This window comes from Lemur catta, chromosome 6 (genome assembly GCF_020740605.2).
Source record: "Lemur catta isolate mLemCat1 chromosome 6, mLemCat1.pri, whole genome shotgun sequence".
Classification (NCBI taxonomy): Eukaryota; Metazoa; Chordata; class Mammalia; order Primates; family Lemuridae; genus Lemur; species Lemur catta.
Window position 1 is genome coordinate 68,072,176 of NC_059133.1, and position 15,418 is coordinate 68,087,593.

At 34.6% G+C, this 15,418-nt stretch overlaps 1 protein-coding gene across 7 annotated transcripts in view; it reads right to left on the bottom strand.

The window, feature by feature from the left end:
- Window positions 1-507: 507 nt before the first annotated feature.
- Window positions 508-15,418, bottom strand: part of DNM1L (dynamin 1 like) — a 48,996-nt gene continuing 34,085 nt past the window's right edge. For 2 of the 7 annotated variants that reach the window (XM_045554036.1, XM_045554043.1), the window contains 12 exons: window positions 14,623-14,829; window positions 11,743-11,863; window positions 11,360-11,515; window positions 11,036-11,125; window positions 9,423-9,515; window positions 7,104-7,160; window positions 5,961-6,038; window positions 5,579-5,638; window positions 3,646-3,822; window positions 3,365-3,474; window positions 1,456-1,615; window positions 508-1,219 (listed from right to left, as the gene is read on the bottom strand). In XM_045554036.1, coding sequence (XP_045409992.1) covers window positions 1,163-1,219; window positions 1,456-1,615; window positions 3,365-3,474; window positions 3,646-3,822; window positions 5,579-5,638; window positions 5,961-6,038; window positions 7,104-7,160; window positions 9,423-9,515; window positions 11,036-11,125; window positions 11,360-11,515; window positions 11,743-11,863; window positions 14,623-14,829 — 1,366 coding nt within the window. In that variant the 3' untranslated portion in view covers window positions 508-1,162. The remainder of the gene's footprint in view (window positions 1,220-1,455; window positions 1,616-3,364; window positions 3,475-3,645; window positions 3,823-5,578; window positions 5,639-5,960; window positions 6,039-7,103; window positions 7,161-9,422; window positions 9,516-11,035; window positions 11,126-11,359; window positions 11,516-11,742; window positions 11,864-14,622; window positions 14,830-15,418) is intronic. The other 5 variants (XM_045554037.1, XM_045554041.1, XM_045554040.1 and 2 more) reach the window with 5 other exon arrangements.

A 15,418-nucleotide genomic window follows, 5' to 3' on the forward strand; every position in this document is an offset into this window, starting at 1 on the left:
CGTATTTCCCTGCCAATAGTCCTTCATAAATATTTGCTCATAACCTGAAAAGATATTTTAATATGTGTAACACGTACTTAATGTATCATCTGTTAGAGCCTGGGATTTCTATTCATATCTTAAGATTTATAATGTAGTAGTTCATACCAAGAATCACCTAGGGAATTTTGGTAAAATATGTATACGTTTTAAATGTCACCTCCACCCCCTGAATGCAGTTTAAGCCTTTAGGAGTGTGTGTACTCAAATGTTTTTAAGTAACAAAGCTCCACCAGTATTTTCATGTATTTTGTTGGTATGTAGGTTGGTTGCCAACTAATACCCTACAATCTTGGAGCCTGGTCTAAGTGCCCCGTTTCAGAGAGGTGTCTTAAGTAACTACTATATTTGCAAACTAAGGGGACTTTAGGTCACCATTGGATCCTCTAAAACTAAAAGGAACTGGCCATCATTACCAAGTCTTACTAGATAATCGAGTCTAGTTGTTTTTAACACAGGAAATTCTAATTCATGCTTTCAGGTTTATTTTAAATTTTAATGCACTAGGGCAACGTGGACCCAGAAGCGGAAGAGCTGTGTAACTACACAGCATGCACGCTGCATCTGTGTCAGTGTTTCAGATCCTCTTGCGCATTTCAGCTTTCTTAATAACACACCACGGGCTGCAGAGACGCTCAGAAAAAAACTAAATTGAAGGACAGGTGGAATACAGTGACTGTATGTGAAGAACTTGCCAACCCCCGTCTTTTACAGGCAGGTCAGTCTACATAGTACATGCATTATAGGCATATGAAATGTCTTGGTGCTTTCTCCTTGAAGGACTATGGCAGCAGTTTACAACTAATAACGATTACACAGGGCATCTTACACAGGCAAACTGCTTTGTACAACTAGAACATTAACAGTTCTTTTTAGAAACTGTCACAAGACAGACTTGATATATTTTATATATACTGGGAAACTTTAGAAATGGCCATTTATTATTTGGATTAAATGTGATCTGTTCGGCAATACAGAGTACACTTTTCAGTTTATAGCCAGTCTTCACATGAGCAGATTCATACCATTGCAATACACAGGAGTCATAAATAAAATTCTACTCAAGTAGGCAGTAACTAGCAAGTTTCGAGTCAACAAAAGTCTCAGTGTCACATAGTTCTCATCACCAAAGATGAGTCTCTCGGATTTCAGCAATAATTTGACCGGCTCCTTGTAATGCCTGTATTGAAAGAAATAAAAAATCTTAGTGCTTATTAAATTATATTAATCTGGCTGATATGGGGTAATTTCTCCCATTTACATGTAATAGATTTGTAGTAGCTAACATCTCTGAATTTGAAACTAATCAAGTACCAACAGGAAAAAAACTTAGCTATAATATAAAGACTGTAAGTATCCAAGGATCAGAATGTATTTTAAAATGTTGGGTAAGTATAAAAATTCACAATATTTTACCTTTAGCATATCAGCTGCTTCTTTCCTACGCTGTGCCATGTCCTCAGATTCAGTCAGAAGATCATCCAATAAGGATGATTTATACAGCTGTCCTACTAACTCACTCTGAAGAGTATCTTTCACATGATTAACCAAAAAATGCATTACTGCCTTTGGCACACTGCAAAACAAAACCAAATTATGAAATTTTGGCAAAAATTCTACTTCTCTAATTTGGATATTTCCTTAACGGGATAACCACCCTTCAGGCTTTTGCTTAATTATAATCAAACATTAGAAGCCACAGTTGATATTTTACCTTCTTTATCTCATCATTATCCTGTATCGTCAAAAACTCTGCAATGAGCATTATTCATTATAGCTAAAAAGTGGGGAAAACCCAAACATCTACCAACTAGTGAATGGATAAACAGAATATTATATCTCTATAGTCACATGTCATATTCTGAGAAATGTGTTAGGCCATTTTGTCTTTGTATGATCATAAAATACTTATATAAACCTAAATGGTCTAGCCTACTACATACCTAGGCCTATTGCTCCTAGGCTGCAAACCTGTACAGCATGTTACTGTACTGAATACTGTAGGAAACTGTAACACAATTCTAAGTATTTGTGTATGTGAATATAGAAAATGTATGGTATTATCATATGGGACCACTGTCACATATGTGGTCCATTGTTGACTGGATCATTGTTTTCTAGAACACATGACTGTACTGATTTCATGCTACAATATGGGTGAACCTTAAAAACATTGTAAATAAAGGAAGCCAGACACAAAAGGCCACATATTAGTATAATCCCACTTATATGAAATGTCCAGAATAGGCAAACCCATAGAGACCGTAGGTTGGTGGCTGCCAGAGATGAGAGGAAGGGCAAAAAGGGAGGTCACTGCTGATGGTACAGGGATTCTTTATGGGGTAATACAAATGTTACAGACTTAGATAACAGTTACACAACATTGTGATAAACATACACTATTTTAAAAGGGGTGGGCTTTGTGGTATATGAATTTGTATCTTAAAAAAGAAAACACTTTTGTAACAGACAAGGGCAGTGAAGGAGACAAAAGCTAGGGCCTAGAATTTTTTCTTCAGGTCACAGTGTAAAACACAAAGAATTATTATTTCTATCACAAGGTACAAGGTTAAAAGATTCTACAGATAAAACTGCTGATTTCATTATGGAGTAAATTAGACTATCTTTTTATCCTTTTGTGCAGTAAAATTTCTTTTACCTGCTAACAGAGTACCACAAATTAGATACAGAATATTTTCTAATAGAATTAGATCACTTTATACAACTAAATTTTTATTCTTCCTATTACTGCATGAAATGACATCACAGGCAACCACGAGACAGTGGACACACACAAAAAAAAAAACATCTATTGCCTAGCGAGAGAACCAAATCAAATACTTAAAAAGGTATTATCCGCCAAAATAATTAACGAAACTACTAAGTTAAAATTTAGAAAAAAAATCCTTAAATGTATAACACATCAGTGTATAAGCATCACTTTGGAAATAACTTTCCTGGATTCTATCCCCAGAGATTTTGATTTTATTTAAGTCCGGGGTGGGCAAGGCACCATAGGTGATTCTGATGCAGATGGTTCATAGTTTGTAATTTGAAAAGTACACTATGGATCATTGGATTTTAAAATGTACGATACTGGAAAAAGCAGGAATAATTCAGGAAAGTTGAGTCTAGGGCATATCACTATCCTAGTCATTGTATGTTAACAAACCAAGACTTGCTGTGACAGATACCCAAAGGCTAACAGAGAATCCATTTCTACTGAATAAAAACCTAAAATTTTTAAAAGACGTGTATTTTCAAAAGAGATCATGGAATCATCCAGTAGTATTATAGTCTGTGATTTATATTAAATAATACTAACCTGTCTTGAATATTCTTTCTGACAATGAGAAAATATGATTTGATGAGTCGTTCAATAACTTCACAATCTCGCTGTTCCCTGGCAGATAATTTTCGTGCAACAGGAACCGGCTAAGTGGAATGAGGAGGAAAAATATTACTTTGGTGCCATTTTGAAATGTCAACACTTAACATTCAAAAGTTAATTAAGTTTTTGAGACTTTTGGTTCCTTTTGTCTTTGCAAGTGTTTTCCTACTAATTTGGTCATCTAATTAGACCTAAACTAAATTCTCATGGCTTACCACATCTAGCAGATTCACAGCATGGCCTTTTTGTGGACTGGCTGGCATAATTGGAATTGGTTTTGATTTTTCTTCAGCTAATAACTCTTCAGCTTTTGAAGTTTTCAGCATTCCTCTCCAGTTACCTGTTGTTGGTTCTTGAACAGCATCTCCAACTCCACCACCTCCAGACGCAACCTGAAAAAAACAGGTTCCAAAACCTATATATACCAACCATGTTACATCTGACATTAACTAAACAAAGCTCATTTTCTTTGACAGTAGTCAAGTACACACATCCAGTATCCATCTGGAATTTAATTTATTCAGACAGATAATAGGGTCAGAAACAGACAGTGGGTGGCATATCGGGAACTCTAAGCTGTCTAAATAAGAGGTTCTGTTATAAATTGTTTGCAAGGTCTCAGTCAATTTAGGTCCTACTGAATTCCTTTTTTCTTTACCATTTGCTAACTTCAAAATTTTTCCTCTTCTCTCGCCCCACAAATACTAGATTGTAGAAAAAAGTATAAGCTACCCTTAAAAGCAATACTCATTAAAAGCACGTACAAGGAAAAAGAACTGCCATTCAATTTAATTTTCTTCAAAGGAATCTTAAACACTGTTGAACTATCATTTCTCCCAAAGTTCTATGAACTTATATCTCCAAATGTAAAAGCTGGTATCTTTCAAGTAGGTTTACATTACTAATAGTCAACAAAAAAAATCCCATGAGGTCAAAGAAGAAACTCTTGAAAAAAAAAAAAAACTGGAATAAGACTATGACAGTCACTATAGGCTGCCTCAAATGTGGAATGTGGCATAAACACAAATTCTCCTGAGAAAGCATCTGCTGAAAGAAATCTAGGGCTACCATTAATCACAAGTGCCTCTGCACCTTATTTTCTAGGATATATGAAAGAGTCTTGACTTACTAAAAAAAAAAAAATGACTGTTACAATAATGGAAAAACCAGTTCATCAATATTTAGGAGTTTTTTTTAGACGTTCTTTAAGATCACAACCTAAATACAGATTATATAAATTTAACAGAAAAGTGTTTATAGCAGTTGTTAGAAAAATGGCAGTTTCGGGGTATCATTGTGAATCAGAATACTGGCCAAAAACTGTCTCTAGTATGTTAGTTAAGGTGAGTTACATCTAAATACAGGCAGTACATTTATATTATAAATTAATTTACAAACGAGTAGTTACATTTTTAAATGCTTGTTAACCATATATGAGTGACATAGCAAATGAAATCTTAAGAAAAGTTAGTGTATCCAGTGTGATGCCATGAATGAAATAAAACTTGTGCAGTGATAGATGATTCTTTTAATATCTGAGCACAGTGGGCTGAGAGAAGATAAGATATAAGGCTTTGAGGTTGACAACCTTAAATATGGACAATAAGGAAAGGAGATAAATGGGAATAGGTCTGAGTAATTTGCACATTATTTAATTTTCCCCTAAAAGGTTTATCAAGAATTGACAACAGCCTCCAAACTCTCAGTCCTCCTGTTTGTTTTGCATTTGCTTAAGCTTTTGAAGCACATGTGAAGCTATACATTTAGGGTGACAAGTACAAACATTGGAAGCATAAGAAAGAAACATTAGAGGATTATCCATTAGTACTCAACAGATCTCAAAATCTATAAAGGGGGAATGTTCAAAAGTAACATTTTCATCTCTGAAATCTTAATTCCCTACCAAAATACTAAATGCAAAACTATTCTTGAACAGGGAAACAGTGGGAAAGCCTATTTTCTACTGTTATTAGTTATTAAAGCCTATTATTGTTATTAGTTAAAACTAGAATTAATGCCATCTTACATGGGTTAGATAAAAGGAACATTAAGAACATAACACAGACAACAAGAGATAGATGCCACTGTACAAACAGGTTCTTCAATGGTTTTAAAGACAGTGTTTTAGTGAGAACCAAAGGTACTAACATTTTCATTTTGAAGCAAGAGACTCACATTTTTAGTTTCTCTTCTGCTGTCCTGAATTAACTGTTAAAAGATATGTTAAAACATGCAATTTAACAAGCAAAATTTAAATACCAATGGCTTGAAATTCAAAAAGTGCAGGATAATTTTCTCTTTAAATTACTACTTTTTCTGTGTGCACTTTTTATATTGTAAGCAAAAGCAGGTCAATATTTTATAAAGTATACCTTGTTAAATAATTTTACAATTTATATTACACTAAAATGATCTGACCTTAGCACAAATATCTCATATTAATATTCTTCTATCTAGTGTATTGTTTCCAGAAGATTATGTTGCACCAAACAACTAGGCATGCAAGTTTAGATTACGAATCAGAACAGACCTTGCCATCAGCCTCAGCAGAAGCAGCAGGGGAGGGCTCCTGGGAGGCAGGTGCCAAAGCACTTGGAACTTTAGAAGACTAAAGGCAAAAAATGCAGGGAAAAAAAAAAATCAAGGATGCCAAAAATGCATTCAGAAACATTCTATAAATGTGAATTTTTCACCTCTGTAACAAAATACTAAAATAACGTGAAAAACAAAAGTAATCATGGGAGATAAAATTGTTTACTCTGCCTATTTCCTGCACCATTGTCACCACTGTGAAGTGTTCTTCAGATGAATATGTTAAGAAAAATCCAAAAGCTTTGTTTTTATTATTGGTATTTGATAAGATTCTTTTCTGGCAAAGAATTTAAGGTAACAAATTTTTATACACAGATTTTAATAAATGTAACTATTATAGGTATTATTGGTAATTAAAACCTGTTATATGCATACTGTGGTCTTCCTTCACCAAAAAATCCTCTCATTATAATAAAGCCATTAGTCATTTCAACTAATTTTACAAAGATGACAAAGTCACTGAGTTTTTTGTGGTGTTTTTTTTTTTTTTTTTTTTTTTGAGACAGAGTCTTGGTGTGTTGCCCGGGCTAGAGTGAGTGCCGTGGCGTCAGCCTAGCTCACAGCAACCTCAAACTCCTGGGCTTCAGCGATCCTACTGCCTCAGCCTCCCGAGTAGCTGGTACTACAGGCATGTGCCACCATGCCCGGCTAATTTTTTCTATATATATTTTTAGTTGGCCAGATCATTTCTTTCTATTTTTAGTAGAGACGGGGTCTCGCTCTTGCTCAGGCTGGTCTCAAATTCCTGACCTCGAGCGATCCACCCGCCTCGCCCTCCCAGAGTGCTAGGATTACAGGCGTGAGCCACCGCGCCTGGCCTGAGTTTTTTTTTTTAAAAAGGGTGGCTTAATGTTTAAAAGCCATCTTTAAGCATTTATTCCAGTGAATTCAAAATACTGTTATCTTTAAATTACTATTTTAAACTTGCATACCTTTACTCAAACAATTAAATAGTTCCAATGGAGTGTTAAAGAGAGAAGAAGAAAAAATTACTCCTAGAACTGAATAAATAATATTCTGAGGTTCACCAATCCACCTTTGGGTGCTTACAAATATGCTTTAAAAACATTGTTTGTTTTACCTTGTCTCGTGATACAGCTGAAGGTAATTCTCTTGCTAGCCTGTTTCTCCTTTGTTCCTATAAAACACCAGCAAGCAAAACAGAAGTGATTATGAGAGCACTGAGATATATGCCTACAAAAAATGCAGAATAACGTACAGATATATCTTCTCACTGTGGGTACGCATGCCATAATGATCATTATTTTAAAATAAATGAGAAATCATTTAATCCAATGCTTCTCAATCTTTTTTTCCTGCCCCAACACACCTGAGGAATACAAAACAGTGTCAGTAACAGTGGCTTCCTATACCAGGGGTTCTGAAATAAGGGCAACAGACTGACATCTTCTCTCCCTATCCCACTAAGGTAAGAAACATTGATTTCCACATAAATGTGGAACATAAGCCTTCAATATACCATGTAGAATTTGAAGCACACAGATCACAGAAAACTTAGCAAAGTCTTTAAAAATCACTCTAACATGCACAGTTTTGTGTTAAATTCACACAACTCCTACACACAAAACCATAACTTGAAGAAATACCTGTGGCTGAGGTTATCCTTAAAAACTGTTCCATTTTCTTTATCCCAACTACTGCCAAGAAATAAACAGTGTTGACAACCGATAGAACTTTCTGTAACCTGGCTGATTAAAGAGACTGATCAACTGCCCACTGTTCTAATTTGCTAATGTTATCAGAGTAACTATAGTAGAAAGCTAAAGAAACTTCAAATCAACATGCACCTGCTCTATCTAAGTGCTATGGTAGGTTCAAGATTATGAAGATGTAGAAAGATGTGGATGTTAATGATGGATCTCTCATAGGCAGCATCAAATACAGTGGAAAAGCATTTAGTTTAAATATAGTCAGAATTGTTCCTAAGTAGAAAGTATTTCATGAGTACTCTCAAGCTTGCAAAAAGGTTTATGTTAAAGCAGCTTCACAATGATGTTTTATGTGGAAGGATTTTTTTCAGAAATTTGACCCATTTTCATTTTTTCGTGAGAGATTAGCCAGTGCTAAAAAATATAGATGATAAAAATATATGGATATTAATCTTCAGAATAGAGTTAGCATGTATAAATGTACATTTTGAAGAGTGATACAAAGCAAAAGGCAGGGAATCTACAGAACAGTAATACTCACCCTAGGCTGTTACCAACCAGTTAGGACCTTAGCAGACCTGACTTACCGGCTTTAAGTGGATAGGTTACCAACTCCTAGGCCTCAGTTTTCCAAACTGTTAACGTTATCTATTCTCACAGGTTTATGGTAAAGATTAAATGAGAATACCCACATAAAGTTCTTTGGCACAGTCATTAAAACCAGAGACATATTCACTGTAGAAAAACACTGTTCTGAAACCATATCACGTATGACCTTGTCAGGATAACAAAACTGCTCTAGATACAAGTTTTCCATGAAGTTGATTTCAATGTTAAAAGAACCAAATCCTTAAACTAAGGAAGTGTCTACATGGTAATTTTTAACATAACTGTTACCTAGTACACTTTGAGTGCTTCAAAGTGCCTTATTCATGTATACATTTTGGAATTTTTTATAATAATAAGAATCACCCCAGCTATGTAACAAAAAAACAGTGCCCTGCAAAATATGCACCAAAGGAATAGCTGTTATCATGTGTGGACCTCATCTGTTTTAACCAGAGTTGAAGTCAATAATCCAGGGTCCCTTTCAGTTCCCAAATTCCATGTTTACAATTTTCTCTCCACCCATATGCAGAAATGGAAATTTGGTATAGAAGGAGACTCTGAGGTCTTACTGGATTCAGGAATAACAGAAAACTTACTGTTCTTGGATAAAAGTGTCAGAGAAAAAACCAGTATCTGAATAAATTGCTCTATCCATCAGCCCTGGCTCCATCTGAGATCTTACGTAATTTGTTACATTAATGTCAAATGAAAAAAATCCGTAAAATGCAGCCACCCCAGTAGTGGTGAAAAGAGCACTCTGCTTTTCCAAATATATGGAAAGATGGGTAATTCTTGGATGTTTCCTTCACAACTTCCAGAGCCAAATGAAAACAATTTTTAACAGTCACTTTGTTTTATACTTAACCTGAATAAACTATAAGTTACTGAAATAGAACCAGGCAGTCCTTCAACACTAATCAGTAAATTCCCAGATTCTTTCTGAATTTCAGTTTTATAAGCTGAAAGTAAGAATAATGCCTCCAGGTGGTTGTGAGAATTTAAGAAAAACTGTAATGCCCTTACCACATTTCCTATAGTTATCCTATGCTTAATAAGTTTGATATGACTGAATTACAACAGATTTTCTACCTGTGAAAAAGGACAGTTTCAGTTGTATTTACCTCTATGTTATTGTTCATTAGCCCACAAGCATCAGCAAAGTCTGGATGTTTTGTGTTGATATAAGCCAATTCAATTGCCACTAAGTTATGGACCTAGAAAAATAATAGAGTTAGGCTATCTTCAAAACAATGTCAACCTAATTTTAGTTCCAGAAATTTATACATAAAACTTACTAAACGGACAATACTGAAAAAGTACAAGAAACTCATGCCTAAATAATTACTCAATAATTAGACTCCAACTGATAAATCTTATGCCAAAAATAATTTGCTCTAGCTTTAAATTATTTACATTGCAGCATCTAAAACTGCATTACTAAGGGGGGAAAATGACATTAAGGTAGCTAGAAGTATTTTACTGTTAAGAAAAAAAAAACAGTTATCTACCTGATAAAAATCTAAGTTCCAGGGCTTTATGCAACTTTGCTATTAAAACTTCAGATCATCCACTATATTCCATGTCAAAGTTTTAGCTGAGTATCAACAATAAGAAAACAGTTCATAATCAGACATAAGTTAAAGATGTTAACTTTACTTGGGTAAAGGATATATTTTAAAAACCTGAATTAGTGACTGATGAGTGTTAATTATGAAGCAACTAGTTAAAATATCATATGTGGTTCAAGATCCTAATGGGATCATCAAAAAGAAAAGTTGAAATTAATTTCTCCATCCCCCTACAGAATTTCTAAGGCTTATAGAGAGAATAAATTTAAATCCTTTACTATGTCCTCTGCACTGTCCTGACAAATCTCAGGTATCAGAACACCACTTACAGATTCAGAACTAGGTGAGAGGGGTCTATTCAAATGAAGTTCCAATGATTCGGTGATATCAGTAGGTAGAGTTTGAGATCAGGCTAAGTTCAGTCTTAGACATCTGAATCTGAGGGTTATCCTTGCTAAGGAAACAACCAAGCAGCAGCACTTACATTCTATATTTCCAAGGATGGTTTTGTACTCTTAGTAACCTCCACTGGGGCTCACATCCTGAGCCAAGGACCCAAATGCACTTTTAGTGACCAGAAAGAAAAACAAAAGAAACAAAAAACAAAAAACCCAGCCAACAATTAGAGGCATAAGGGCAATTTTAAATGTTTATCCCATATTTCTGCCAATTTCAGCATTTTTATTACTGTGGATAGCAGCAACTCACGGAATAGTAGCAAGCAACTATATTACAGTTTAGGTCATCAAACAAGCAAGCTGTAGAAGTGGCCAGATTACCCTGATGTACTTCAAAAAGTAAAAGCATGCTGTAAAGGCTCAGTGTACCAAAGCTGAAGATAGAATTAATTTTTCATTAAGATCAGTATACTATATAACATAGCAAAACTATTCACAACCCTTAACAATAACTCCAATCTCATGAAAACCTGTGGTTGCAGGCTAACAACGATTAAAATATGAAGAAAAATACACTTTATACCAGAATTATTGAAAATTTTCCTTTGAAATAAAGACTGAAACTCACTTTTGTCCTCCCAATACACTGGGAAACATATGCCTAAATTCTAAAGTAATCATATAATGCTGTATAAAAAAGCAGCCAGACAAAAATTTAAACTTTTACTAATAGTGATTACAATGATGATTTGTGACATAGTAGCTCACCATTTCATTTGTAACAGGCAACCTTTTACGAAGAAGACAAGTCACTACTTCAACTATGGCATCATGAAGTTTAGGAAACCGTAACAATTCCTATAAATGATGGAGGAAAGAAAAATGTCAATTTATTTCACTTAATGATCACTGAAATTCTGAATTAGATTTGGAAGTTTCATTTAAGAATACTATCTCAATCACTTTTAGTAAGGGAACTAGAGGTTTTAACTTTTAGCCCTTCTTATCCATTTCCTCCCACCCTATGAAACCACTGCCTCATGTTCTTTTACTAGTTAATCTGAAGTCTGTAGTTACATTTCTCTCAGTTACCTGTGTACTGTAGTTGCTACAGTGCTGAATGATCCTTTGCATTTCCTCATGAACCAGTTCCACACAACGGAGGCTGGGCTCTTCTAGACGTTTAATTTGCCGCTTGACCAGTAACTCAAATGAAACCTCAGGCACAAACAAAGCAGGACGAGGACCCTGAAAAAATAAAACTTAGATAAGGCTCTTATTGCAGGTACATGTAATTTCAGTTCTTCCCAAAGGTTAAAAAATAAATTACATTTTTGGTAATTTTTATAAATAGTGCTTAATTTCAAGTATGAGAGCAAAATAACAAACTTTACAATTAATTTAAAAAGATATATGGGTAAGAAAAGGAAGCTTTAACCTCATTTTTAAGAAGTCCAAAAGTTAAGCATACTCACGGTAGCATTTCTAATGGCAGTCAAAATGTCAATAGTGTTAAGGCCACCAAGTGGGTCGACAGATTCTAAGGTTCGCCCAAAAGTTTCATGGAAAATATAACAAATTCTAGCACCACCACATCTGAAAGGCAAAGAAGTGTATGATTTCTAGCATTACTCGAAGGGAATGAAGCTAAAAGCTAGAAGTCTTTCTATTAGCTTTAAGCTCATCTCATTTCCTGAGAAAACCTCAGATAAACATATTTAGTCCATTCACATTTCAATGTGTTCTCAACTAGGAGTCATTTCATGAAAGGTACAAGTATATACTTAACATATATAGTAACTGTGGTGACATAAAATATCAGTTAACTAAGAATTGCTAAACACCTTTGCTCTGCTCTAGTTTTGTTCGACTATGAGCTCAAGGACAGGAAAACAGTACCTTCTTCATTTCTGTTGATTAACAATCTAAAGTAGAGGTCAGCAAACTTTGTAAAGAGCCAGATAATAAATATTTTAGGCTTTGCAGGCCATATAGTCTCTGTTGTAACTATTCAATAAAAGCAGCCATAGACAATATGTAAACAAATAAGCACAGCTGTGTTCCAATAAAACTTACACATACTGAATTTTATATTTTATATAATTTTCATGTCATGAAATACTCTTTGAATTTTTTTTCATTTTTACATTTACAATGTAAAATTTTACATTTACAATGTAAAATTTTACATTGATTTACACTGATTTACAATGTAAAAATCATTCTTAACTGGTGGGCTGGCATCTACCTGCTTTAGACAAACTAAATCTCTTCACCTACGTACTGAGCACCTTGTGTTTTCTATCTTGTTCAATAACTAAAAACCCTAGTGTTATCTTTTTTTTATTCAAGTCCAGTTGAATTCTACAAATATCTTCATGATGTCTCCCCAAATCATCCCTTCCTCTCTATTTTTCCCACCACTATCCAAAACTTTTTTATGGTAGTTCAGACAAAAGGTACTGGTCCAACATTATGCTAACTGAAATAAGCAGAAAGGACAAATATTGTATGATTCCACTTACAAGAAATATCTAGAATAGGCAAATTCATAGAGACAGACAGTAAATTAGAGGTTACTGGGGCTAGGGGAGAGAGGCACGGGGAGTAATTGCTTAATAGGTACAGAGTTTCTGTTGAGGTGGTTAAAAAATTTTGGATATAGATGGTTGTACAAATTGTGAATGTAATTAATGCCACTGAATTGTGCACTTAAATATAGTTAAAATTACCGGTAATTGGTCTGCCTCCAACCTTTCCCTTCTCTAACTGTTAAGTTCTCCCAATCCCTGAAAGAAATGTAAATGGTCTCTCCTCAGTGTCCTAAAAGCCTGATTAGGTAGACACAGATAATTAATTTATTAACTATTTATAAAATGGTCCGTATATGTTATATGCACTTTTCTGGATATGTATTATATTTAACAATAAGAAGTGTTCAAATAAAACAATTATACTTTTGCCACCTAATCATGCCTCATATTAGCTTGACCTACTTTACCCACTAAACTCCTTAAGGGCCCGTTGGAGTAATCTTTATTTCCCTCAATATGCCATACATATAATAACAATTCAGAAATTCATCTGTTAAATACTCTCTCTATGGAGTTAACTTGTACGAAAGACCACCTGGATCACGCTAAGGTACACTGAACTACACGAACACATGACATACACACACACACAAAATGAGTTCATGTAAAATTGGCGAAATCTGAATAAGCTCTATGGATTGCACCAATATCCATTTTCTCATTGTACTATAGTTACACAAGATGTCAACATTGGGGGAGGTGGGTTGGAGGGTACACAAGACCTCTCTGTACATTTCTTTGCAACTTCCTGTTAGTCTATAATTATTTAAAAAAAAAAGTTTTTTTAAAAAAATGAAGATATAGAGAAATAGATATTATGCTAGTAGTAAAACAGTACAAAATGCAAATAGTATGCAATATGTAATGAAAGACTTTCAGCATGTTATACTCTTTAATCTAGTAATTCTATTTCTAGGAATTTTTATCATCAGGGTGGTACAATGCCCAGAGATAGATGCAACATATAACACCGTTTATATAGGTGTATAATTGAAAACAAACTACCCAATAGTAGGGGACTGGTTTAACCAATGAGAGTGTATCTAAAAAGTGAAATACTATGCTAATATTCAGAATGACAATGTAATGTATGATATTAGATAGAAAGTTATTTGTGATATGTTAAAAAATGATTCCAAAATAGCAAGTATAGCATCTGATTTTTAAAGATGTATATAATACAGGCATTCATGTTTTATAGATGCACAGAATAATGTTTAGGTCAATGACAAACTTTAGGAATTATGGGTAAAAGGCATTTATATATTTTACAGATGCAGAGAAAAATATCTAGGTCAATGACAACCTTTTTTTTTTGTTTGAGATAGGGTCTCAATATGTAGCCTAGGCTGGCCTCAAACTCCTAGGCTCAAGGGATCCTCCTGCCTCAGCTTCCTAAGTAGCTGGGAATACAGGCATGCACCAACGTATAATTCTGGGCTTATGTTTTATTTCTACTCATCTGCATTTTCTTATGTTTCATGAACAATTATATTGTGTATATTAAAGAAATAAAATTTTTTAGAATTAAGAAATATTTTTAAATGCTTGTCAATTAAAATAGTTTTTAAAATATCTGAAATTTTTACTGTGCTTTACATAATACCAGACATTATCCTATAATTTCTACAAAATGATATTCCTGTTTTATAGATAATAAATCACAACCAGATAATCTCAGCTAAAGTTACTTTAATAAACGATAAAATGACCTAGCAATCCAGGAAACCAAATCTACAGAAAAATTAATTTCTTACTTACAGCTCTGAAGTTTCAATATATTTTGCAGTTCCTTCAATAGTGTTACAATATTCTGTAGCAAATTTGGTGATAAGCTGGAGTAAAGTAGCACTTTTATCATCCACAGGTTCACCGTAGCTATTTAGAAGAGACTGATACTGAGCAGCTAGAACATTTATTCTTGTTTTCAACTCTGGTAAGCAATCTCTGATGTGATGCATCAGTAACCTAACAAGTTAGAAAGGAAGGATTTTAAAGTAAAATTGTGTACTCTGAAGCCCCAAACAAGTCAAATTTTTAACATGCAAATAATGGGGGAAACCTGTCAACAAATTTGTCTTGGCTGGTATGATACCGTGAAATATGTATTTGGTCTTTGTCTCCATTTCCTGGCACTCAACTCCTCAATTCCTTGGAATCTCCAGAGTGATGAGTGTCTTTTGTATGTTAATGAATGACTGGTAGCTGGGGTCCCCAGGATAACTGTAGGATAGGGCCTGGTCACCAGAATGACTAAGGCATGATTAAAGGGTTGGGGCTTTTAGCCCTTACCCTCCAATCCCTGGGGATGAGAGACAGGCTGAAGGTTGAGCTGATCACCAATGGCCAATGACCAAATCAGTAATGCCTAGGTAATGAAGCTTCCATAAAAACTCAAAAGGACAGAGTTTGTGAAGCTTCCCAACAGCAAAACACATGGAGGTTCCTGGTGGACAGCATGCTCAGAGAGGGCATGAAAGCTTCAAGCCCTTTCCCACATGCCTTGCTCTATGCATCTCTTCATCTGGTTGTTCATCTGTAACCTTCATAATATCCT